The following is a 25,290-nucleotide window of genomic DNA, read 5'->3' on the forward strand; positions in this document are numbered from 1 at the left end:
TATTAGGGGACTGGCCATGGCCAAAGTGTGTGGGTCAAAAAAAATCATTCACATTAGAATTATTCCTACTAGCTTAGACTGAATAAATGGTCAGTTCTCACAACTTTGCTATGATGAGCCAGTTTGGTGGATGTACTGGTAAATGGATGGTACCCTGGGAATTATCATCTGTCAACTGATTTTGGTACTCAGTGCTCCTGCTACCAGAGAAAGTGTGCAAAGTGCCAAGGACCTTTTGTTTCTTTTCTAATTGTCTTTTCTGTTCTTTTTGATTCTCACTACCCGAGTTACACTTTTATCATCTTCAACAAATGCTGCACACCAACAAGCATACAGTAACTACAACGTGAGGTCGTCTTATTCTATCTTAGAAGAGCACAGTTCACATATTAACATATAGTAGTTATCTACTTTGGATAGAATGTGCCTAAAATGATCAATTGAAATAGCAGCAACATTCCAAAAGATGAGTTCATTTTAATATGTACCAAATAATATGGCTGTAAGATTAAAAAATGCCCCTTTCTGCAATGTAGTGGTTATTTTATGGATGACCTGACTCTCAATTGTATTCAGACTTTTGGAGGAAAAAGAATCAACTTTTCATTTCTACACTCATTGTACCCCATACCCACCAAGTGCCACTGACTGACTTATAATGCTAGAGACAGGACCCAGCAGCACTGATGTCAGAGTGGCTCCATCTACAGGAACAGAATGGACACCTCTTTAATTTGCATCACAGGTTCGACGTAGCACCTAACTTGTCTCCCTGGTCGTCTCTTCCTGTACCTCAGAAGAACTGTGAATTTTCCTGTGTTTATTAAGACTGCTTAGCAGTGAGAATTGTTCACCACATTCAGGACAGCAATGTGGCTTTTCCCCTGTGTGAAGTCTCCTGTGATTCTTCAGAGAGCTCTTTTCTGAAAACCATTTCTCACATATAGGGCAGGAATATGGCTTCTCCCCAGTGTGCTTTTTCATGTGCCTAAGAAGATGACTTCTGCATGAGAAAGGCTTTTTGCATTCAGAACAGCAATGTGTTTTCTCCCCATTGTGATTTCGCACATGATACCAAAGACTCATTTTGTGTGAGAATCGCTTGCCACATTCAGGACAGGAATAGGGTTTCTCTCCTGTGTGAAGGCTCATGTGCACCCGTAGGTTTTTCATTGAAGAAAGTTGTTTGCCACATTGAGTACAGAAAAACTGTCTCGCAACATTCTGTCCAGTATGAATTTTCATGTGACTATGAAGATGGTCTTTGCGGGAAAAGAATTTGCCACATTCAGAACAGCTATACGGTTTCTCTCCCGTGTGAATTCTCATGTGCATCTGAAGGTTTTTCGTGGATGAAAGCTGTTTGCCACACTCAGTACAGGCGTATGGCTTCTCCCCTGTGTGAGTTTTCACATGTGACAAAAGATGATTTTTTTGTGAGAACTGTTTGTCACATTCAGAACAGCCGTGAGGCTTGTCTCCTGTGTGAATTGCCACATGTGATAGAAGATTGTTTTTACGTGAGAATCGTTTGCCACATTCTGAACAGCTGTACGGCTTCTCACCTGTATGAGTATTCATGTGCGACAAAAGATGGTTTTTTTGTGAGAACTGTTTGCCACATTCAGGACAGCTGTGAGGCGTCTCTCCCGTGTGCATTTTCAAGTGTGCCTGAAGATTGCTTTTTCGTGTGAATTGTTTGCCACACTCAGAACAGCAGTGTGGCTTTTCACCAGTGTGAGTGTTCATGTGTGACATAAGATGGTTTTTGAGCGAGAATCGTTTTCCACAGTCAGGACAGCTGTGAGGCTTCTCACCTGTGTGAGTCTTCATGTGGGACTGAAGATTGTTTTTTTGTGAAAATCTCTTGCCACATTCAGAACAGCAGTGTGGCTTCTCTCCTGTGTGGATTTTCAAGTGTGCCAGAAGGTTACTTTTCTGTGAGAATTTTTTACCACATTCAGAACACCAGTGTGGCTTCTTCCATGCCGTAGCAGTTTCCTGTCTCTGAAGAGGGTCTCCATCTGAGAATCCTACAGCATACGAAGGCAGAGGGAAACTGTCATTTTCTTGAAAATCTGTTTGAAGACAGAAACAATTGATATTTGTATTAAACAAACAATGCATTACAATTCAAATGGCAGTGAGACCTCCAAGAAAACACAGCACCACATTTAACATGAACTCTGAAAAAAAATACAAACAGATGTGTACAAAGTATTTTGAGGTCAAGTTTGCACTGAATGAATTAAAATTCAAGTTTCCAAACACCATGAAAATCAATCATCATTGGTGGTCACTGAAGATGACATTCTGCATTATGGGCTGATTATGTATATCTATCTAGCCTAAGTGTCCTTCAATTTGCTCCAGTAGGAAATTATGACCTGGAGAACAAGCTTTTCACAGAATATGAGCTTTACACAAATCAGTACCATCTGATATTACTCCTCTACTTCATTATTTAAAAGCTGCTTAAAAGACTAAATTCTATGAGTCTGTCAGACAAGAAAGAAGTTCAGACAAACAACTTGTGAAATGTTCATATTGTGATTAGCTGTTTTTTTTCTTGTCTTTATTTTGTATAGAAATTCATGACGTTATTGTGTTAAAGTATGCATGTAGTTCATGTTTGAATGTTTTTCTTGAACGTGTCTGAAAATTGAAACGTTTGTGCATCTCACTGAGATGCCATTATTGTTTTGTTACAAATGCCACAAATTGAAACAATTAAAAACACTCAGGTCCGTCATATCAAAGGTGATGGTATATAGCTTGACCGAACTGTTTACACATTATCAGAGACTGGGATAAAACTCTGTGCAATCATGAACTACTTTGAGCATGCTAGTCCTGGTATAGTGCTTTTAGAAAATCATTCTACCCCTCTGAAACAGTCACTTCATTTGTCTTTCAGCCTGACATCAAAACCCATTAAAATATCTTCTTCCAGCTTCATTTAGTGTTAAAACATTCAAGTAACAAATAGGCACAACAGTTCTGAAAATCAATAAAAAATGAAAACTCCCAATAACAGAGTTGTAAAAGTGACCAGTCTTCTGCCTGAATACTTGGTAGAGCCAATGTTTGATTTAATGACAGCCATCAGTCAGTTTGGAGTTCTCTTCACCGCCTTTGCACACCTTAGATTGGGAATATTTGCCCATTCTTTCTTACAGAATTGTTCAAGTTCCGTCAAATTTCATGGTGAGCTTTGATGGACTTCACTCTTCAAGTCTACTGCCAGATTTAAGTTGGGATACCTTTCATTCATTAAATTATTGTTCTGGGTTTTTTTTGGCAATTATGTTCGGGTTCAGCCTGCCCTGCATTTAATAAGGTACCACTTGATAGGTTAGTTCAGAGTGTGGTGTGTAGATGGGTGCAGAATTGGCTCAGACTGAAGAAGCAGAGGGTGATGGTGTGAGGAACCAAATCAGAATTGGCCGACGTTCTACATGGGTCAGTGCTAGGGGTGCGATTATGCTTAAAATATATGAATATATATTAAAAAAAATATATACATTTATATTGTCATGCACAAGCACATAGGGAGCTGCTTAAAGACCCAACGAGGAGTGTGGCATATCGTACCAGGGGACAACGATGGGGTTCTAACCCTTCTTTCTTTATTTCCACAGAAAGAACGAAGCACCACCACCATGAATTCACCCGGACTCGATAACAAGAACTCAGCCACTTCCGGGTCCTTTCCTTCCCTCTGGTCCCCCTCTGATGACGTCATACTCCCATCTAACACCACGGTTCCTTCCCAGCATTTCAGCTACCTGTTTCCAGTCCATCCCCATAAATTTTCCACCTGTCATTTTCATTTCTGTCTGGTGTACTTTGGAGAAAACACTGACTGTAATTTTTTGTTTACAGTATACGGGGCCGGAAAACCCAAAACATGTATGCTTGTTTCTGTTCCTTTGTTACTATATATGTAAAAATGATTTGGACAGGAATATAAATAGGTGGATTAGCAGATAATTTGGAATCTGTTAAGTCATTATAGAGGGACTTGGGCAGATATGTGGCAGATGAAATTTAATGTCAGTTAATGTAAAGTATTATATGTAGAAAGTAAAAATGTGAGATTTGAATACATAGTGGGAGGTCAGAAAATCAAAACTACATCTTATGAGAAGAATTTAGAAGTCGTAGTGGACTCTAACATATCCAGACAGTGTTCAGAAGCCATTAAGAAGGCTAACAGAATGTCTGGTTATTTAGCGCCTTGATGTGTGGAGTTTAAGTCACAGGAGGTTCTGCTCAACCTTTATAACACACTGGTGAGGCCTTATCTGGAGTACTGTGTGCAGTTTTGGTCTTCAAAAAGGACATAGCAGCACTAGAAAAGGTCCAAAGAAGAGCGACAAGGCTGATTCAGGGTCTACAGGGGATGAGTTATGAAAGAAAGATTAAAAGATCTGAGCCTTTACAGTTTAAGCAAAAGAAGATGAAGAGGAGACCTGACTGAAGTGTTTAAAATTTTGGAGGGGATTAGTCCAGTGGATCGAGGCGGTGACTTTAAAATGAGTTCAACATGAGGGACACAGTTGGAAACTTGTTAAGGGGAAATTATGCGCAAACATTAGGAAGTTTTTCTTTACACAGAAAACAACAGACACTTGGAATAAGTGAATGAGTAGTGTGGTGGACAACAGGACTTTAGGGACTTTTAAAACTCAACTTGATGTTACTAGCACGCTTTGTTGGGCTGAATGGCCAGTTCTCGTCTAGGTTTTTCTAATGTTCCTCATCAGCTGCCTGGCAGACTGATGCAAGTTTTTTCTCAAGAATTTGGATGTACAGTGGAACCTTGGTTTGCGAGCATAATTCGTTCCAGAAACGTGCTCGCAGTCCAAAGCACTCGTATATCAACGTGAATTTCACCATAAGAAATAATGGAAACTCAGATGATTCGTTCCACAACCCAAAACTATTCATATAAAAATGATTAATACAAAATATAAAGTAAAAATACATAAAACAAATTAACCTGCATTTTACCTTTAAAAGAATCATGGCTGGTGTGAGCAAGTTTCTAAACTCATGTGGGATTCCACCCAATGGGACGACACGCGGTAGAGTGTCCCAAAGCAATCACAGTCTCCCAGTGCTGTAGCAGTTCACCATAGAAGCGTATCCAAAAAGATCACAGACATGCTATAAGTGCCTGCCGTCGATGGGTGATACAAGGAACATTATAAAGATCCCGCTACAATAAATAAAAGCGCTGTTGCTGTTTCAAGCTGAATAAAGCTGGTGTTGTACTGAGACTCGGCTTCATGTTTTGGGGTGCAAGATGGCGACTCACACTTCACAGCACACACATATGCGCGTGTGCAAACACACACACAGTCACAATGCTGTAGTAAACAGTATACGCTCGTATGGATGTTGACTATATGAGTGAGGCACACAGACTCAGATGGAGAAAAAGAGACGATTGCCCTCAAGAGAAGAGAAGTGAGAGAAAGAGGTGTGCGCGAGCAAGCGAGTGAGTGAGATAAGGAGAGAGAGCGGCAGCAGAGAGAGAGAGAGAGTGCTGCCTGGCGAGAAAAAGATGAGAGAGAGAGAGAGAGAGAGAGAGAGAGAAGAACCATCAGCTCAGTTGTGATCACATGACGCTCAGCAGACAAAGTGTATCCATATATTGCGAGACATCGCTCGTTTATCAAGTCAAAATTTATTAAAAAATTTAGCTCGTCTTGCAAAACACTCGTAAACCAAGTTACTCGTAAACAGAGGTTCCACTGTAATTGGCAGCGCTAATTTCATATCAATCCTGACCAATCACACTGTCCCCTCACAAAATAATGTTCCCACCGCTATGCTTCACAGTAGATATGATGTATTTAGTTTTCTCTCAAAAGCTTGGAGATCAGTCTAAAAAGCTCAATTTTAGCCTCAACTGACCACACAGCCTCAGAATCTTTCAAGTTTTTTTTTTTGGCACAGATGAACCAATCTCATCCAAGAACCCTTCAAAGTCCTTCAAAATTGCCCCTTGGCAGCTTCCTTGGTCAATATCCTCCAATTTCTTTGGAATTTGCAAAATTTTCATAATTTGTAACTACATTTTGTTTAAATTTCTTCTGATGATGGAGGTGTCCATTTGAAGGATTATACAGTGATTTTCTTGCATACACTGAAATGCTCAACTGACATTACTGAACTTATTTGCCTTGTATGGTAATACAGTATATCTGCATTCAAGGTGAGACGCAAAAATAAGCAGATTGGTAAAATATATAAGTATATACATATATATATATATACAGTATATATATACAGTATATATATATATATATATATATATATATATATATATATATATATATATATATATATATATATATATATATATATATATATATATTGATGAATTACAGCATTCTCTCATGAAGTTCTTCGTGCAAAATGTATCTCACTGATTCCCTGTCAATACCAGCCAAGTCTGAGATAACTCGAACACCTAGGTCAGTGGTTCTCAAACTGTGGGACGGGCCCCGCTAGGGGGGCGTGAAGTAACAAAAAGGGGGATGCAAAGATTTGAAAAAAAGAAAACAAGAATCGAAAATATGAAAAAATACATCTATCAAAACCAAAACAAATTAACTTAAACTACAGTGGTAGCGCTGCTGCTCGCAGTTAGAGACCCGGTTCACTTCCGGGTCCTCCCTCGTGGAGTTTGCATGTTCTCCCGTGTCCGTGGGTTTCCTCCGGCACTCCGGTTTCCTCCCACAATCCAAAGACATGCAGGTTAGGTGGATTGGCGATTCTAAATTGGCCCTAGTGTGTGCTTGGTGTGTGTGTGTGTGTTTGTGTGTGTGCCCTGTGGTGGGTTGGCACCCTGCCCAGGATTGGTTCCTGCCTTGTGCCCTGTGTTGGCTGGGATTGGCTCCAGCAGACCCCCGTGACCCTGTATTCGGATTCAGCGGGTTAGAAAATGGATGGATGGATGGATACATTCTGATACTAGAAAAAATATAGAGTTAGATAAATGTCGATAAAAGTTAAGTAGGTATAATAAAATATGCATCTATGATATATCATTAATTAAAAAAGAACAAATTGGTATTAGTGGGCTCCTTTCAAAAAAATGATGGGGGGGCAATTAAACCTGTTATGAAAACTCGGGTCGTAAATACGTAAAGGTTGAGAACTGCTGACCTAGGCGATGATCACTTCAAACAATCTCATTCACCGTTTTGATGTTTTCATTCGTCCGAGAGAAGCGTGGGCAATCTGGGCGTTGAACGGCTTCAACATTTTTTTGCCCGTTTTCTTCAATTTAGCGAGAAATTTGATGTTGATTCTCCGTTTGCTTTTTTCACCCGACATTATCGCGGCAACTCGTGTAGCGATTGTCGTGCAAATACTGACTGGGCTCTTCACAGGATATACGTGGCTGGTCAGAGGTTTGAGAGGGCGTGTAGGAGGGGGTTATAATTCTATGATTCACGTTTTTCCAGGAAAGCCCCAAGCACAGCCCAGTCCAGTTATTTTTGTGTCTCATCTTGTAAATATTTACTGGATATATATTTTTTTTATATACAATCACACACCACATAAATTTGAATGTGTAATATGATTAAGCACTTATTTTACCATGCAATTTTGCAGATGGTTTTATTTTTAAAGGATACTGTAATCTCACCACCAATATGGGTTAAGCACTGAATTGCATTGACCCTTAGATAGTTGTTGAGATACACCGAGTCTTACAGTTGCATGCAAAAGTTTGAGCCCCCTTGCTTAACATGTCTGTTCCTGTGAATATTTAAGTGAGCAAAAGATGAACTGATCACCAAAAGGCATAAAGTTAAAGAGAACACATTTCTTTTCAGCATTTTCTGCAAGATTAGTGTACTGTTTTTTGTTTTGTACAATTGTACAGTAAAAGAAAAAGTAGAAGAGCAATGTGGAAAAGTTTGAGCACCTCGAGATATCGGAGGTCCCAGAAAACTTTCATTAGCTTGTTAGGGCTACATGGCTTGTCCACAGTCAATGTTACGACACTCCCGGGTGATGAGAAATGCAAAGCTGTATACATTCTCAGACTCCTCAAGCTTTGTCCTAACAATCAGAAGCCATGGGCCCCTATAAGCAGCTTCCTAGCACTCTAAAAAATAAAATAATTGATGCTCACAAAGCAGGAGAAGGTGACAAGAAGACGATAAAGTGGTTTTCAGGTCGCTGTTTCCTCAGTTTGTAATGTTATTAAGAGATGGCAGTGAACAGGAGAGGTGGAGGTCAAGTTGAGGTCTGGAAGACCAAGAAACCTTTCTGAAAGAACTGCTTGTTGGATTGCTAGAAAGGCAAATCAAACTCCCGCTTGACTACAAAAGACGTTCAGGAAGATTTTACAGACTCTAGCGTGGTGGTGCACTGCTCTACACCCGATTTAGACCCAGCAGAAGAAAACCCTTTACTGTGTCCCAACCACAAAATTCAGTACCTGAAGTTTTGAAATGAACATCTAAACAAGCCTGATGCATTTTGGAAACAAGTCCTGTGGACTGATGAAGTCAAAATGGAACTTTTTGGAAGCAATGTGGAGAGGTATGTTTGGAGAAAAAAAAAAAAGGAGGGCCAAATTCCAAAATAAAACACCTCTCAAACTATCAAGCATGGTGGTGGACTGATCAGACGTTGGGCTGTGCCCAGTGGCACAGGGAACATGTCAGTGGTAGAGGGAAGAATGGATTCACATAAATATCAGCAAATTCTGGAAACAGACATCACACCATCTGTAAAAGAGGATGGGTCCTACAACGAGATAATGATCTGAAACACACCTCCAAATCTGCAAAGGAAGACCTCAAGAGGCGGAAGCTGATGGTTTTGCCATGGCCCTCACAACCTCCTGACCTAAAGATCATTGAAAATCTGTGGAGAGATCTTAAAAAGAGAAGTGTATGCAAGATGGCCCAAGAAGAAGCCTTTAGCAAGGATGAAAGGGCGAAAATACCCCAAATGAGAACTGAAAGATTCTTAGCTGGCTAAAAACTGACCATGTCAGGGGCCTAAATATTTGCTTCAGGCCCTTTTAATTATTTTGGTATTTTGTAACTATGAATAATGGAAATAAAAATGTAATCTTTCTTAAAATATTCAAGAATTGTGTCATCTTTAACTTTATGCATTTTGGTGATCAGTTCATCTTCTGCTCACTTAACTATTCACAGGAACAGACATTTTAAAAAAAGGGGGACCAAACTTTTGCATGCCACTTGTAAGAGTCGGCTGGCAGCTTAATCTGGCTGGGATGCCCTGGATATGGAAGGATGGGGGGAGGCAGCTTTTTTAGAACACTGCCTCCTCCAAGAAAGGAAGAGGGCATCCTGGGACTTGGGAGTTCCGTGTCTTTGACCTGTTGGCCGCCACCAGGGGGTGCTGTGAATATACAGGAGACAAAGGTTTTCGCCCGACCCGGAAGTGCTGGCAGGCCACGTGAGAGGAAGCCCAGAAGCACTTCTGGGTTGGCCAGTATAAAAGGAGCGGACAGACCTCACAGAAGCCAGCCAGAGTCAGATGGAAGGAGGACAACACTTGCCAGGAGGTGTGGAGGAGAAAAGAAAGAATAAATGTGTATTGTGCATTTATTTGACGCTGTGGTGGTGGAGAGCACTGTGAAGGAAGAATAAAAAGAAATTCTTGGTACTTTTATCTTGTGTCCTCAGTGTCTGGCTGTCAGGTTTGAGGAGCAACAGTGCACACTAGCGTCCACACACTGTACAGGTAACCACTCCACCAATGTAAAATGTCCCTCTGAAAGCTGACATCAAAGACTGGGTGGAGGATTAACAATCAGGGGGCATGGCTGAAAATCATACTGGACAAAGCTGTAAAAATGGTGTAGGCAACTAGTATAATGAATAATGAACATGCATGGGCAAAACCTAATAAGATGGCTAAATTCCATTAGCTGTTGCCCATTAGCATAGCAGGAAAGTTTCTTATCTATGTTAAGCTACAAATAAAAATGTCTTCACGCTCAGGAACAGTGGTTTTCTCCAAGGACAGAGCATGGCTTTTTATTATCTTTAGCAAATGTTAAACTAAAACCAGAAGGCTTTTTGGACTCTGCGTATTTTCCTGGCTTTGGATATTGTCGGTTTGGGATTTTAATCACCGACTCTTGCTTAGGGCATAACAGGAGATGACTTTATCATTGTTGTTTGGCCAGTGTTTAATAATTGGTGGATTTAACCTTTTGTCAAATAGAAAGAAAAGCATCTGAATGGCCTTATTTGTAAATTAATTATTTACTGGGTTATTTTAAAGTTTTGTTTAGAATAAGGATAACAAGGAGTCAGGACTCCGCACTCAAATGATGGGCCTACCTAATAGAAACCCAAAAACAACCCAGTGAGAGGGTCTTCTACTCCATCTGGGAATGTCATACGCCTGCTGCGAGTCTGCCTCTTGTATAATTAAGAAGTGAGCCACCTGGACAGAGAACAAAGACCATCTTAGGGCTCCTTTATACTTCATGCTCAGAAGGCGTACGTGCACGTATCATGGCTGCCACGCATTCCCAGCGTTCATTTGACGCATCTTCCTGAGAAGGCCCTCAGAAATTAATGTGACGCATGTGAAAGTTGCATTACCTGCAAAAAAGTCAAGGGGGTTTGCAGTGCGATAAAAGTTGAAATGTGGTGTCAGAGTCTGTTTCGTTCAGGGGCAACTGGGTGAAAAGTCAAGTCGGCGCCATCCTTTGCCAGTTAGGTAAGAGTTAGGTTCAAAGAGATTTTTTAATGATATTTAAATGAAAACGTAGGATGCTGGAAAATCCACAGTATCGCCTGCTTTATGAGAGTCCCAATATGTTGAGAGTAAAGATTTTCCTTAAGCCGTACTCGCAGGTCACCTTTTGTATTTTAAATAACGTTATCATACGATTACAATCAATACAATTTAAATAAAGGATCGGCAATTTTGGTTGCAGAAAGTAATGTAAAATAGAGTTTGTTCCATCTGCAGAATAGAGTTTGTTCGTCAATTATATACATTTATTTTCAACATTTTAAATCACATTGTCATTTAAATATAATTACAAAATCTCTTTGAACCTAACTATTACCTAACTGGGTAAGGATGTTGCCACCAAACCCTCCGTTTACTATCTACATGTGACAGAAAGCTGCTTTGGGAATCTTACGGGATCGATGTGCGCGCTTCGATATTTGATGAATGGTTTGATGTGGTGAAGCAAAATGCCAACATACACATGCATTTGTGGGGCTTTTATATTCAAGCGTTGCATATTCCTGATCATAATGACATGATTCATTTTAAAATTCTCACACACCATCTTTTGTACCGTCTTTTTTTTCCTGGGGCTTTCTCCTGACCTGACAGAAGCGGCAAATGACAATAAACCACACAGAACACATTAAATGTATGATATTCCAACCTCTCTGCACATTTAGGATCCTTAGATTTATACTTGCTATCAATTTCATGATGAAATGCATTGAAGTATGTATGTTACATTTTACAAATAAATCATTAATTGCGTTTAAATAATGAATACTGTTAATATTTACACACATGGGTGTGACACTGTGGCGGAGTCACGTCGCTAGTGTTCCCCGCCTGGAGTTTGCATGTTTTTCTGCTGGGTTTCCACAGTGTGCTCTGGTTTCATTCCAAAGACATGCAGATTTGGTGACACTAAAATGATGCTAATGTGTATGAGAGTGTTTGTATTCACCTTGCGATGCCTCCTCCAAGGATCGTTTCTGCCTCGTGCCCAGTGCTAGCTGGAATGGACACATCCCTGGATTGATGGATTTAATCATTAAACATCCTTTTCAGAGATATTGCGGTAAGGTGTCATTAGGATTTAATGGCTGTTCCAGGTAATTCACAACACAGCTAAGCCGAACCTGTTCTCACCATGATGATATCTCGCACTGCCACCTGCTGGATTCCTCCAGATTTACATAAAGTACGTGCACAAGTATAAACAGTACAACGCTTGCGTAGCAGGAGCGTCCGTTAGAGCATGCGTCGCGTGAAGCATAAACCTGGCCTTAAAATGGTTATAGCTACAAGAATCCACATTGGCAACATTATCTATAACTTCAGGGTGTGCTTCTAGTTTTTGAGGTTAGAAGAGTAATTTGCCTTCACCACGGTTCTGCTTGTGGTTTCTTGTTGGATGAATTAAGACATCTTTATTAGCTCCAGGTCAGTAGAAGCAATAGTGGACATCTTCAGTAGACAATCTGTGCATAGTGTAGTTTTGGGTAAACAGCACTACTATAAGAGTAAGGGTGTACCTTAGTGGCTGAAACCCCACCTACATACCCTATGGCTGACAATCCACAAGTCTAGAGAGCAGAAATGTTAACACACAGGTTTAACAGACAGTCTCTGCATAGTGGAGGTTTGAGTGAAATGTACCTTAGTGGCTGAAGCCCCAAATGCCTAGCTGGCACACCATGGCTGATGATTCTGTACAGGTGGAAGTACTCCACAGTGGAGTCAGAAAGTATCCTGACCCCTTCAATTTCTGCACATTTTATTGTGCAGCAGATTTAATTTTAAATGGACAAATTTGCCATTTTTGTCTATTAGTGTCTATAATTAATAACCAGGTGTAACAAAGGCGCGATACAGACACCTGACCCGACACAGATGGACACGAAGGCACGTGTAAACTAAATAAAATATTTATTTTTCTTCAGCTGGAGGGCATGTCTTCTCCGTGTCTACCAGCCACAACACAGTCCCCAAAGCACCACCAAACAACCACATGCTTTCTTCTTCTTCTTTACCACCACCACTCCTCCTCCTCCTAGCTTTGTCTACCTTCCACCTGACTCTGGCCACTGAGTGGTGGTTACCGGGCCCTTTTATAGTCCACCCGGAAGTGCCCCATGGTGGTTAATTGCCGAGTTCTGGCTGCCCCCCCGGTGGTGCCTGCAGGACCCAAAAAGGCTGCACCCAACTCCAATTCCCATGGAGCCCTGTGGGAAATCGAGGCACCGCTCCAAGCCAGAAGGGCGGCCATCTAACGTCCAGGGGGAGGTATTGTACCATCCAGGGCTGCTCCCCCTGAATGTACAGTGGAGGGGCATCCTGGACTGATCTGCCACACAGATTAGGTTGGGGAGAATGCGTTGGTACAGCCAGTTGCCACACCCACCACACGACAAAACAGCTCGGGATCCCGGTTGACAATCACCCCATGCAGACATGCAGTCTAGTCCCACCCTCTGGAAATGACCATCTACAGTATCTGCCACAGCCAGGTGTTACATGAGTGTTCCCTTAGCCTGGATCAGCTGTTCAGGTCCTCAACCATGACAATCCTGTGAGCCAGATCACCCTTGGTCAATCGCGCCACATGGCTGTAGTGCCATAACCGACACTCCTTCACAATGCAGTTAATGTGCCTCATTTGAGACTCCATGAGCAACCGCTCCCTCGACACAAAGGCAAACCAGCAGGACCCAAGGATTCTCTGAAGAGACACAGTACTGAAGGAGTCCAGTCGTCTCAGGTCACTGGATAGTGTCCATGTCTCACAACCATAGAGTAAGACAGGAAGCACCAGGACTCTAAAGACTTGGACCTTTGAACTTTTGCAGAGATATTGGGAGCATCACACACTCCTTTCCAGATATCTCATGACCCCCACAGTCTCTCCCAATCCATCTACTGACTTCATAGGGAAAGTTTGTGATCCTGGTTGGCAACCCCCCTCAAGCAGACATGCAGTCCAGTCCCACCATCTTTCTGCTGCAAGCAGGTGATACATGGGCAACCCCTTGGACTGTTCCAGCTGCTCAGTTCCTCAAAAATGACGATCCTGTGAGCTGGATCACCTTTGGGGAATTGTGCCACATGGCTGTAGTGCCATAACTGACGCTCCCTAACAATTCGGGTCATGTGCCTCATTCGGGACTCCATGAGCAACACAAAGTCAAACCAGCGGTACCCAAGGATTTTCTGAAGAGACACAGTACCAAAGGAGTCCAGTCTTCGTCTCAGGTCACTGGATAGCGTCCATGTCTTGCAACCATATAGTAAGACAGAAAGCACTAGGACTCTAAAGACTTGGACCTTTGTCCTTTCACATAGATATTGGGAGTGCCACACGCCCCTTTACAGCGACCTCATGACCCCCATGCTCTCCTAATCCGTCTACTGACTTCATAGAAAAAGTCACCAAAGAAAAGAATGTCACTGCCAAGGTAAGTAAACCTCTCAACAATGAAGTCGACACTCTCTCTACAGACAGACACACTGCTGATGACCGTGCCCAAGAGGTCATTAAAGGCCTGGCTGTTGGTTTTTAATCCAGGACAATCGCAAGCCCAGGCACTCAGACTCCTCACTCAGTCTCTTGAGACACCCAATCAGAGCCTCCATTGACTTCATAAAGATGACAGCATCATCGGCAAAATCAAGATCAGTGAATCTTGCTTCCATGTGGGAGACGCACATCATCCCAACTGACTGTAAAAATGGGATTTATAGTCCCTATCTGGAAAGGGAAAGGTGATTGCCTGGATTATGACAACTACAGGGGGCTAACACTGCTATCGGTGCCTGGTAAGGTCTTTGTTAGGGTCATCCTGAATAGGATTTGGGATCACTTGCTCACCTACCAGCAACCGGAGCAGTCTGGTTTTACACCTAAGAAGTCTACCACTGACGAGCATTCCTGGCACTGAAGGTTCTCATCGAGTGCATAAGTGAACATCAGTAGAGTTTCTTTGCAGCCTTTGTCAATTTTTGTAAAGTGTTTGACTCATTTGATCATGCTGCCATGTGGGACATCCTGAGACTTCATAGGATCCCCACAAAGTTGCTGGATGTCATGGCCGATCTGTACACTGGTACTTAACAACCCATGATCACAAAGCTAAAATAAATTAAAACTCAAAAGCTGTAACCTCTCATTGATATTAGTATGCAGACCCTTTGCTGGGATGCTTCAGATTGTTTGCTTAAATTCTAATTGGGATGTGTCTAAAAATTGATTGGAGTCCACCTGTGCCAAATTGCATTGAATGGACATCATGAACAAGAATCCAATTTGAACAGAGATGGGAGAACCTATCAGATGGATTCTCTGGTCTGATGAGACAAAAATTAAAATCTTTGGGCACAACTACATGATTAATGATGTCTAATGATTACCAGGCTCATCAGATGCCTAATATCATCCTTACAGCGAAACATGGTGGTGCAGCATCATACTATGGAGTTGCAGGAAGTCCTCTGCAGACATGGAAAAACCTGGCAATCTCAGGCAGCACTCCTTCAGTCAGGCATTTATAGCAGAGAGGCTAGACAGTCTTGAGTAAAATGTATAGGAGAGTTTAAATACTCTGAGAGCATGAAGAGATAGATTCTCTGGTCTGATGGCACAAAAATTGGGCTCTTTTGGAAGAACTCCAGCTATGTCTGGTGATTACCAGGCCCTGTTCATCATCTGCCTATTATCATCCTCACAGACAAACACGGTTGTGGCAGTATCATATTATGGAGGTGCAGGAAGTCCTCTGCAGATATGGAAGAACCTGGCCATCTCAGGCAGGAGTCCTTCAGACAGGCATCTATGGCAGAGTGGCTAGGCAGTCTTGAGTAAAATGTATAGGAGAGTTTAAATGACTCTGAGAGTGTGAGGAGAAAGATTCTCTGGTTGGATTAAACACAAATTGGGCTCTTGAGGAGAACTCCAGGCACTAAGTCCGGTGAAGGCACTGCTCATCACCTACCTAATACTGTCCCTAAAGTAAAGCATGATGGTGGCGGCATCATGTTATGTGGGTGAAGGGACATGGAGACTGGGTAGAACTGAGGGAAGGATGAATGCAGTCAAATATAGAGGGGTCCTTGAAGAAAACCCAAATCCGTATTTGCAAACATTGTAGAGATTTTCCCAAGAAGACTCCAAGCTGGAATTGCTGCCAGAGGGGCTTCTGCAAAGTACTGAAGCAAGGGTCCAAATACTTACAGGAATGAGAGAATTTTATTAAAATGTACAAACCTTTCAAGTGGTCATCATAGGTTACAAAGTGATGGACAAAACTGGAAAATGTATCCAGAATTTACAACACAATAAAGAGTGCAGAAAATTAAGGGGTCTGAATATTTCTTGAAGCTGAGCAGGTTCTTGGATGGGAGACCACCGAGGAAAAGTTTGGGTTGCTGCTGGAGGAGGTGTTTGGGAGGTTTTTGGTCTATGAGTGGATCCCAACGCCCTTGTGTAGTGACAGGGACGCTGTGCTGTAAAAATGGCGGCATACTTGAGATGAGATGTAAAACCGAGGTCCTGTCATAAAAGATCCCTGTGCATCCTTTGTAAAGAGTAGGGTGTATCCTGATGTCCAGGCTAAATTGCCCACCATGGCCTAGTCATTCTGGCCCCCTAATCATCCCCTGTCTCTCTCACCCCTTCACCACCTAACCGCTAATGTGCGGTGAGCGTACTTGGGCGAAAATGGCTGCCCTTGCATTCTCCAGGAGGATGCTGCACATTAGTAGTGGTTGAAGTGCCCCGATATTTAAAGTACCTTGAGTAGTGAGAAAAGCACTATATGAATATTATTTAAAGAATTATTATTATTATTATTAAAATACTGTAATACTACAGTTTTGAAAATATGCCCTCATATAGCACAGATCATAAGTTTTAGGGCAAAGGTGAAAAGAGAAGCATTTTCCACAAATGTAGAGGTTCCCACTGCACTGACATTTCTGGTTTACTTCCATTGATTTGTAGAAGCAAATCACAACAGACAAATTTGACTTTTTCTGACTTCGATGACCACGTTCCCAATACCAAAGGTAGAACAGAAATAATGCTGCAAAGCCAATGATTCTCAACACACCGAAAAATGTATATATATTTTTAAACATTAAATACTTACACTTCTCAGGCAGCCTTAAATATGACTGTTGTTCGTCATCTTCTTTTTTGTTTGATATTTTCATAACCACCTCATGTTCAAGATCCAGCACTTCAGGCTTGGGCTGGACAGAAAGGCACTGAGGCTCACATGTTGTCATCTCAGGGGACCCTAAATCACTCCTCTCCCTTTTTATTTCTGGACTCTGATCCCCAATGGCGTCACTCCCTGCAGCCTCATGGGCCAGAGTAGAATCTGCACTTCCGTGGCCTGCAATTTCAAAGGGGATCGGCACTTGTCCACCATCTTCTTCTTTAATATGGAAAAGCCCCTTCTGAAAGTCCTTGTCTTCCACATTTGTAGCCATGTCAAAGCCCCTTTGCTCAGGGCCGAGTTCCTGATGGTTAAGGCAGGAGGTCTCTCCTTCGCCATTCTCTTCCTTGATCTGAACTACCAGGTATTCTATGCGATCTGCCATGTCAGATACTTTATTCCTTTTCACCGATCAACTCTTCACATTCACAGTCCTAGAAGGGAGCCGTGAGAAGTCTCAATATGGTGGACTCTTGTTTTTATTTTTTTCTGTGAAAAGAGAAGGGTGTCATTCTTTCAACACTGAAACAGCTTAATCTGAAAATCACACCATTTAGATACATGTTCGTGATATAAAAAAAATGAACAAACAAAATTTTACAGAAAGATCACTGCAAAGTAGACCTCTGTCACCAAGCTGAATCACAAACAGGACCGAAAGATAGTCAACTTGATTCTGTCACATAGACCCCAGCCTCATTTTCCTGAATTTCAACTGCTGCCATCGAGCTGCAGATTTTGGTTTCCGAGGGCAAACAGCAACATATGTAAAAAATTATTTTATTTCCAAGGCTACACGCATTTTGAAGTCTGTCACTTGTAGTGATGCAGGTAAACACAGACAGTGTGGTTAAAGATTTAGAGCTCAAACCCTGAGGCTGTGGGTTCAAATCCCACTACTGACACCACTGTGTGAGCCTGAGCAAGTCACGTGGACTGCCTGTGCTCCCACTGGAAAACCAAAAAGAAATGTCACCAACTGTATCATAAATGTTGTAAGCCACCTTGGATAAAAGTGTCAGCCAAATAAGTAAATGTAAAGTCGGAATTATTATTGTGTGTACTGTTTAAAGTAGTTGTACTAACCTTGAGCAGGTGCACTTGTGAAAACACTGGTCCTCGGCTGTGTCGTCTTTGCTCACTTTCTTCTATCTGTATAACAAAGCCTTATGTTTTTGTACTTTCTAGAAAAAAGAAAAAAAAAAAGGGTCCGTCCGATAGTCGAACCTCGGATTCAGGAGGAACAGTGTGGTTTTCATCCTGGTCACGGGACAGTGGACCAGCTCTTCACCCTTAGCAGAGTTCTGGAGGGTGCATGGGAGGTTGCCTGACCGGTCTACATGTGTTTTGTGGACTTGGAAAAGGCATTCGACCGTGTCCCTCGGGGAATCCTGTGGGGGGTGCTACGGGAGTATGGGGTACCGGACCCCCTGATAAGAGCTGTTCGGTCTCTGTACAACCGGTGTCAGAGCTTGGTCCGCATTGCCGGCAGTAAGTCGAGCCCGTTTCCAGTGAGAGTTGGACTCCGCCAGGGCTGCCCTTTGTCACCGATTCTGTTCATAACTTTTATGGACAGAATTTCTAGGCGCAGCCAGGGTGTTGAAGGGTCCGGTTTGGTGGACTCAGGATTGGGTCACTGCTTTTGCAGGTGATGTTGTCCTGTTTGCTTCATCAGGCCGTGATCTTCAGCTCTCTGGATCGGTTCGCAGCTGAGTGTGAAGCGGCTGGGATGAGAATCAGCACCTCCAAATCCAAGAGCATGGTCCTCAGCCGGAAAAGGGTGGAGTGCCCTCTCAGGATTGGGGGAGAGATCCTGCCCCAAGTGGAGGAGTTCAAGTATCTCGGGGTCTTGTTCACGAGTGAGGGAAGAATGGAGCGTGAGATCGACAGGCGGATCGGTGCGGCATCCGCAGTGATGCGGCTCTGCATCGGTCTGTCGTGGTGAAAAAGGAGCTGAGCCGTAAGGCAAAGCTCTCAATTTACCAGTCGATCTACCTTCCTACCCTCACCTATGGTCATGAGCTATGGGTAGTGACCGAAAGAATGAGATCGCGAATACAAGCGGCTGAAATGAGTTTCCTCCGCAGGGTGTCTGGGCTTTCCCTTAAAGATAAGGTGAGAAGCTCAGTCATCCGGGAGGGGCTCAGAGTAGAGCCGCTGCTCCTCCGCATCGAGAGGAGTCAGATGAGGTGGCTCGGGCATCTGATCAGGATGCCTCCTGGACGCCTCCCTGGTGAGGTGTTCGGCACGCCCAACCGGGAGGAGGCCCGGGAAGACCCAGGACACGCTGGAGGGACTATGTCTCCCGGCTGGCCTGGGAACGCCTTTGGGATTCTCCGGAAGAGCTGGAAGAAGTGGCGGGAGAGGGAAGTCTGGGCCTCTCTGCTTGCTGCTGCCCCGCGACCCGACCTCGGATAAGCGGAAGAGAATGGATGGATGGATGGATAGTTGCAAACAAATTAAAGTTTGCCAACCTTTCTACAGTGCATACCTTTGTCCAGCTACCAATCACCTGTTGCTCAATACAGACACCACCAACTGAGATTGTGTCACTTCAGTGTCAGATGGCCTTTCACAACCATAAATGATTTGTAAACAACAACATTCTGCTAAAGTATATAAAGTGCAGGGAATGAGTTTATTTTTGAAAGGCGTTTCTCATACTGTGCGAAGTGACATGCAAGTTGTTGATAACCAAACACAAATGCCTGACACAAGAAGCCTTTCTCTCTCACGGTCCACATCTGGGAATCTCCATAAGGTGCTTCAGATAATGGCTTTGGTGATCAATGCATTTCAAGATCAGGCTTTTGAATTACATTATACATTAGAAAATACTGCTGATTCCTTCCTATGCTCCACAGTTTAAAATTACAAATCAAACAACTCAGATGTGATTAAGTTGCACCATAATGTTTGGACACAGCAATGGCAGATCTATTAAATCCGTCATATTCAGCACTTTGTTGCATATCCCTTGCATGCAATGACTGCTTGATTTTGTTACACAGGAAACTGTTGTATGTTCACACGTTTACATCACACAATACTCCCCTTGGAATAACAGACTAATCTTAAGCTGAAAACAGCATTTATCTATCTATCTGTCTATCCAGATATAGATATCTAGCTATATGTCTATATTGTTATGTCTATACTAGTTGTGTAGGCTCGTGCTGTAAAAAGCCCAGGCTCCTAGAAACTATTGAAATCTTCAGAAAAAAAATTGAAATGCAGAGTCAGCGGTTTCATTTCATTTTGCAGATGTGCTCAAAACCTCCTCGTCAATCAGCAGCTCAGCGAGTTTCTATTTCATTTGTCTTTCCTCGGCGGTTTCACCTTGGTGATGGAGTCGCTTTCTTTCAGCTTCATGCTGTAGCCTCGCACTTCTGGGCCGGACAGGACACGCATGCGCACTTCCATACGTAGACATTTATATATAACAGATCTATCTCTATCATTATGACTTATGGAGCCTGTTACAGACCTAAAGAAAACTTCATTGGTTGGTTCTTTTGGGAATCAAAATTGTTTCCCTTTGACACTGCTCTGAAGAATCACTCATGCACTGTTACTTTAAAGAGTGCTTACCTACATGCCAGTTAAGAAACATTAAGTTTGGGGCTGCAGCTCTTTTTCTACTTGTAAGAATGCTAAAGAGAATCTGTTCAAATTCTGTTGCGGCATTTCTCCTTTCTTCTTCAATAATTCAATAGCATTCTTTCAAACAGAGTCATACAGAGTTCTTTGCCAGTGCAGATCCCTAGCCTCAGAGCCATCACTCTGCCTAGTTTTTCGAAGTGACTTGAATAATCATTTCTCTGCCTTAAAGTATATGATACTGTAAATAGAACTGCTGAAAGATTGGTAGGTCTAATCATGCAATACAGTTTAATGGATATTTAAGAGTTTCTTTACCCCATATAATGTACTTGTATTTTACAACTTTCAGTTCTACGTTATTCATATTCAATTTTCCTTATTTCTTACTTTTTTAATGTACGTTATGCCCAATTGTTTATTACTACAATTTTGATTTTTTTTACTAACTAACCATTTTTATAAATACAAATACAAACGTAGGTGTATTAAAATCCTAAACATGCAGTATATAAACATTTATCATATATGTTCTTTAAGAAAATATCTATCCAGCCATCATCCAACCTAGTATATCCTAACTACAGGGTCAAAGGGATCTGCTGGAGCCAATCCCAGCCAACACAGGGTGCAAGGCAGAAAACAAACCCCGAGCTGGGCGGGCACACACACACACACGCACACACACACACACACACACACAAGGTACAATTTAGAATCGCCAATGCACCTAACCTGCATGTCTTTGGACTGTGGGAGGAAACCCACGCAGGGAGGACCCAGAAAGCGAACCCAGGTCTCCTAAGTGTGAGGCACCAACGCTACCCACTGCGCCACCCTGAAGAAAATACAGTATATATTGAAATATTGCAATATATAACAATAGCATTAAAGATAGGCATTTAAGTTAAATCCAACTGTTCAAATGAACAGGATAATTTAAATGCATGATTGCTCTATCACTTTTTTTTTTAATTAAAGAATACTGTTAATAAAAAAGTGATGATCGGTGGAAATTTTAGACATCTACATTTGTGTATTAATACATTTAGCTAAAATGACCATAGTGAGAAGTCAACCAAAATATTGTACTACATCCATAATGGCTAACAGGGTACAACACCCTAGTGCTAAAATTAATAAAAATGTTGTTCAAAAAGATATCTCTCTTATCCTTGATAAAAAAATAAACTTAGTACTTTTTTAAACGGCATGTAGCTAAGCACTTGTAAAAGGAACAGTGCATGAGTTGGTTCTCAAAGGGAAGCCATTTTTGATTTCCAAAAGAACAAACCACATGAAGGTTCCAGAAAGAGCTGTCATTTCTTTAGGTCTGTAACGGGCTCCATAAGTCATAATGATGATGATGATGATAGATCAGTAGACTACCAATAGTTATAGGACTCCTGCTGCAGACAATAACTTTAACTGGCTACCTTTAGTTTTCTTGCTCTCTCTGTGTCCTCCTAGGCCGCCTGCTACACAATGAAAAGGCTCCTAATACGTGAGAGACAAACAGAAACGTTTTAAAGTCCCAAGAGCCAATTTCAAATGTAACAAACATTAAGCAGACTAAATGCAGCTCTCTGTCAAGCAAAGGCTCTGCAAGAAACACACAACCCAGTAAAGGACTATTACTGATTCCGTAGTTTTGTGAACGTAACATAATATTTTTTGTTTACGTAACCCCAAAAACTTCTGCTATTTTACAGTGGAAGAATATATGAGGTGGACTTCTTATATCATTACAGTAACAGCACGTTTTATAATCTAAAGTAAATTTTATTCTTAAAAAGTAATAAGGGAACAGAATTTTTAAACTGTTCTTCTTTTGCTTTGAGGAGGATATGAAACAAATATTTTTTACTTTAATTTTAGTGGCAGCATTTTTTCATATATTTTGAAGATATCTTCCTAATAATTGTAATACTTTTTTCCTTTGAGGTGTATGTTTCCTATTGACTTAAAAAAGGGTTTTGTGGTAAAATGTGTAATACAACCCTTTACCATATTAACTGAAGCAAAAGCTTTCAAAACAATTCTGTATTTTTTACAGAACAATATAACTTTCTAATAAACGGCTTGTTCCATTTTGGTAAAAAAAAAAAAAATAAGGATTTCCTTGTAACTAAAATATACCTATTATTCCATATTGGCAAATTATGGAGTGAAACTTTATGACTGAAATTATTTCCATTATAATATGCCTTGCTGGTGAAAAAGCTGACTAACCGAAGCGACTAATTAAAAGAAATAAGAGACTACACCCCATTTTAGGTTTAGTGTGCCATTCATGGGATCAAAGAGATTGTTAAAATTATATGACGAGATGACGTTTTACTAGATGTATCTCAATAAACTTTACACACAACTACGCGCGTCGCGAGAACACCACGCGGCGACAATATCTACGCGCCGCTACGTCACGGACTCAAACACCGTCAGAAGCCGCGCCGACAATGAAGAGAGCGGCAGCCTTCTGCACTCACCTACCTAGCGCTGCACACTTGAACTCACGTCCCGAACATATCGATCCATGAACAGTGCCATACCAGGCTGGAGCAAACACGATTAAAGCACATAGCGCTTATTTAGGTCTTAAAGTGACAAAATGTTTTTTAGAGACAACATGGAAGGATCCGGTTCTCTACTGTGGAATGGCTGAGAGACACCCTATACTTCGGCCATAATTTAGCACACCATGCGCACGACACCGCATGGCAAGTGTTTTTAATATCCCGTGTCTTACTAGACATACGCTCTACATTTAAAATGTTAATGCGAATAAGAAACAAGTGATGCTTAAATAACTACTACAGCAGTCAGTTACACAGAACCGCAGCCCCATCGACCATCTGAAAAAGGCAGCTGCATTTTATACAATCGGCGGGGGCCTCTGAACTTCCGTGTTAGTAAGACACAAGGGGTCTCCGTTTAAATGACCAGATTCTTCGCCGACAAGAAGGAACAGTAGGTCACATACATCTGAACTTGCTTAAAAATAACTTCAGCGGGGGCGCTTGCTCCTTGCGGCAGGAGAGGGATCGCTAAAGAAAAAAAAAAGTGGTCTGAACACCAGCACAGGAAATAAGATATTTTTTAAGCACAATCAATCAATAAAGACAGCTTCTCTTTTCTGTATTCCGAATCGGTCTTCCATTAACAGCAATATAATCCATTCACTAACTGATTGCTCACTTCCCCTGCCTTTTACAATCGCGTTACCTAAAGCTGTCTGTTCGACCTGTCATGCTTTATACGAGATAAAATCCAAATCCCACAAAACTTACAACTTACCAGTATTTACGTGTTACCAATTGTGACCTTCATTATTCTCCTTGTTCTCATACCCATAAAAGAAGACGCACGTTTTTGTTATGTTTGGGTTTTTTTTTTTTAAACCGGCTCCGACTCTTGCACCAGCCCAGGAAGAAAGGAACTGGGAAGAGAATCAGAGAGAGCGATGAGTCAGCAAGAGGAAGCAGTACACGGTGGTGTTCCATGATTCAACAGGGGCTTAACACGATTCGAGATTGATGTTAAACTCCGCCCACGGTTCCATATGTCACGTGTTAAAGTCCCACCCACACGTTCCAAGCAGGAACTGCACTACAAGAATCTTAACTGCTGCTCGACTCTTCTCCAGGGACCACACAACCCGGTCATTGCAGAAGCGGCTGCACTATAATTACCTTTCCTGTAAATTTATTCCCCTGAAATCCATCGATCAAGCCCGTTTATTCAGCACGAGAGAGCCTATTCCAGCAAGCTTTGGCGGAAAGCAGAAGCAATCCCGGGACAAATTGTCGAGGACACGATAAAAACATGCGCAATCACGATGCATTGTTAATCTTAAATCTTTTCTTTTTTCGCATCGAATGTCTGATGTGAGCAATCGAAACCGCTTAGTTTAGCTCAACTTTAGCTGATTTTCTCACACAGCCTTCCCTTCTTGAAGTCCTTAAAGTCGATAAAATAAAATCAGATAAAACTGATAAGCTGCTTATTTCCCCCTGCTTTTGTGATGTATGTTGAGCTCGCCACGTGAATATAACTTACTTAATCAACTAAACAGATTACAGTTTATCTTTCTGTTTTGATTTAAGTATTTCCGTTTGAGGACGGGTAAGACGAATGTCGCGTTTTACATCCAAACTATAAATGAAGCATACGAAATTAAGTGGGCAGCACTCCCTGAGTGGAGTTTGCATGATCTCCTCGTGTCTGCGTGAGTTTCCTCTGGGTGCTCCGGTTTCCTCCCACCGTCCAAAGACGTGCAGGTTAGATGTATTGGCGATCCTAAGTTGTGCTTGGTGTGTGCCCTGCGGTGGGCTGGCACCATGCCCGGGATTTGTTCCTGCCTTGCGCCCTGTGCTGGCTGGGATTGGCTCCAGCAGACCCCGTGACCCTGTGTTAGGCAATAGCGGGTTGGACAATGACTGACTGACGATATTAAGTATAAAAGTAAGAAAGGTTTAACGCGAAAAGGTCATCTGAACAGGGAACTTAGCGAAATGAAACGAGTCTGCATTACTAATGGAGAAATCAATATATGCAGAACAGCAACAGGAATGAGCGTCACCAAGGCCCGAGGCAAAACCGGCTAATTGTGTCCATGGCATAAGATCTCATAAATGTCGGATTACTGCTATTTTACCTTTTGATATAGCATTACCTATAACATTTTGTTTGTAATCTGTTATTTTAT

The 25,290-nt window shown here is 41.9% G+C and overlaps 1 protein-coding gene across 2 annotated transcripts; it reads right to left on the reverse strand.

Annotated features, from left to right (window-relative positions):
• On the reverse strand, window positions 1-24,166 carry LOC120528110 (gastrula zinc finger protein XlCGF57.1-like). Of its 2 annotated transcripts, XM_039752145.1 has the most exons (4): window positions 23,880-24,166; window positions 18,069-18,166; window positions 16,911-17,471; window positions 1-2,078 (listed from the first exon to the last, which is right to left on the reverse strand). In XM_039752145.1, the coding sequence occupies exons 3-4, from the start codon at window positions 17,365-17,367 to the stop codon at window positions 760-762; spliced, it is 1,776 nt and encodes a 591-aa protein (XP_039608079.1). In that variant the 5' UTR covers window positions 17,368-17,471; window positions 18,069-18,166; window positions 23,880-24,166; the 3' UTR covers window positions 1-759. The 2 variants fall into 2 exon arrangements, with proteins under 2 accessions (XP_039608079.1, XP_039608078.1); XM_039752144.1 differs by lacking the exon at window positions 18,069-18,166.
• Window positions 24,167-25,290: the final 1,124 nt, after the last annotated feature.

Source organism: Polypterus senegalus, chromosome 4 (genome assembly GCF_016835505.1).
Source record: "Polypterus senegalus isolate Bchr_013 chromosome 4, ASM1683550v1, whole genome shotgun sequence".
NCBI classification, from domain to species: domain Eukaryota; kingdom Metazoa; phylum Chordata; class Cladistia; order Polypteriformes; family Polypteridae; genus Polypterus; species Polypterus senegalus.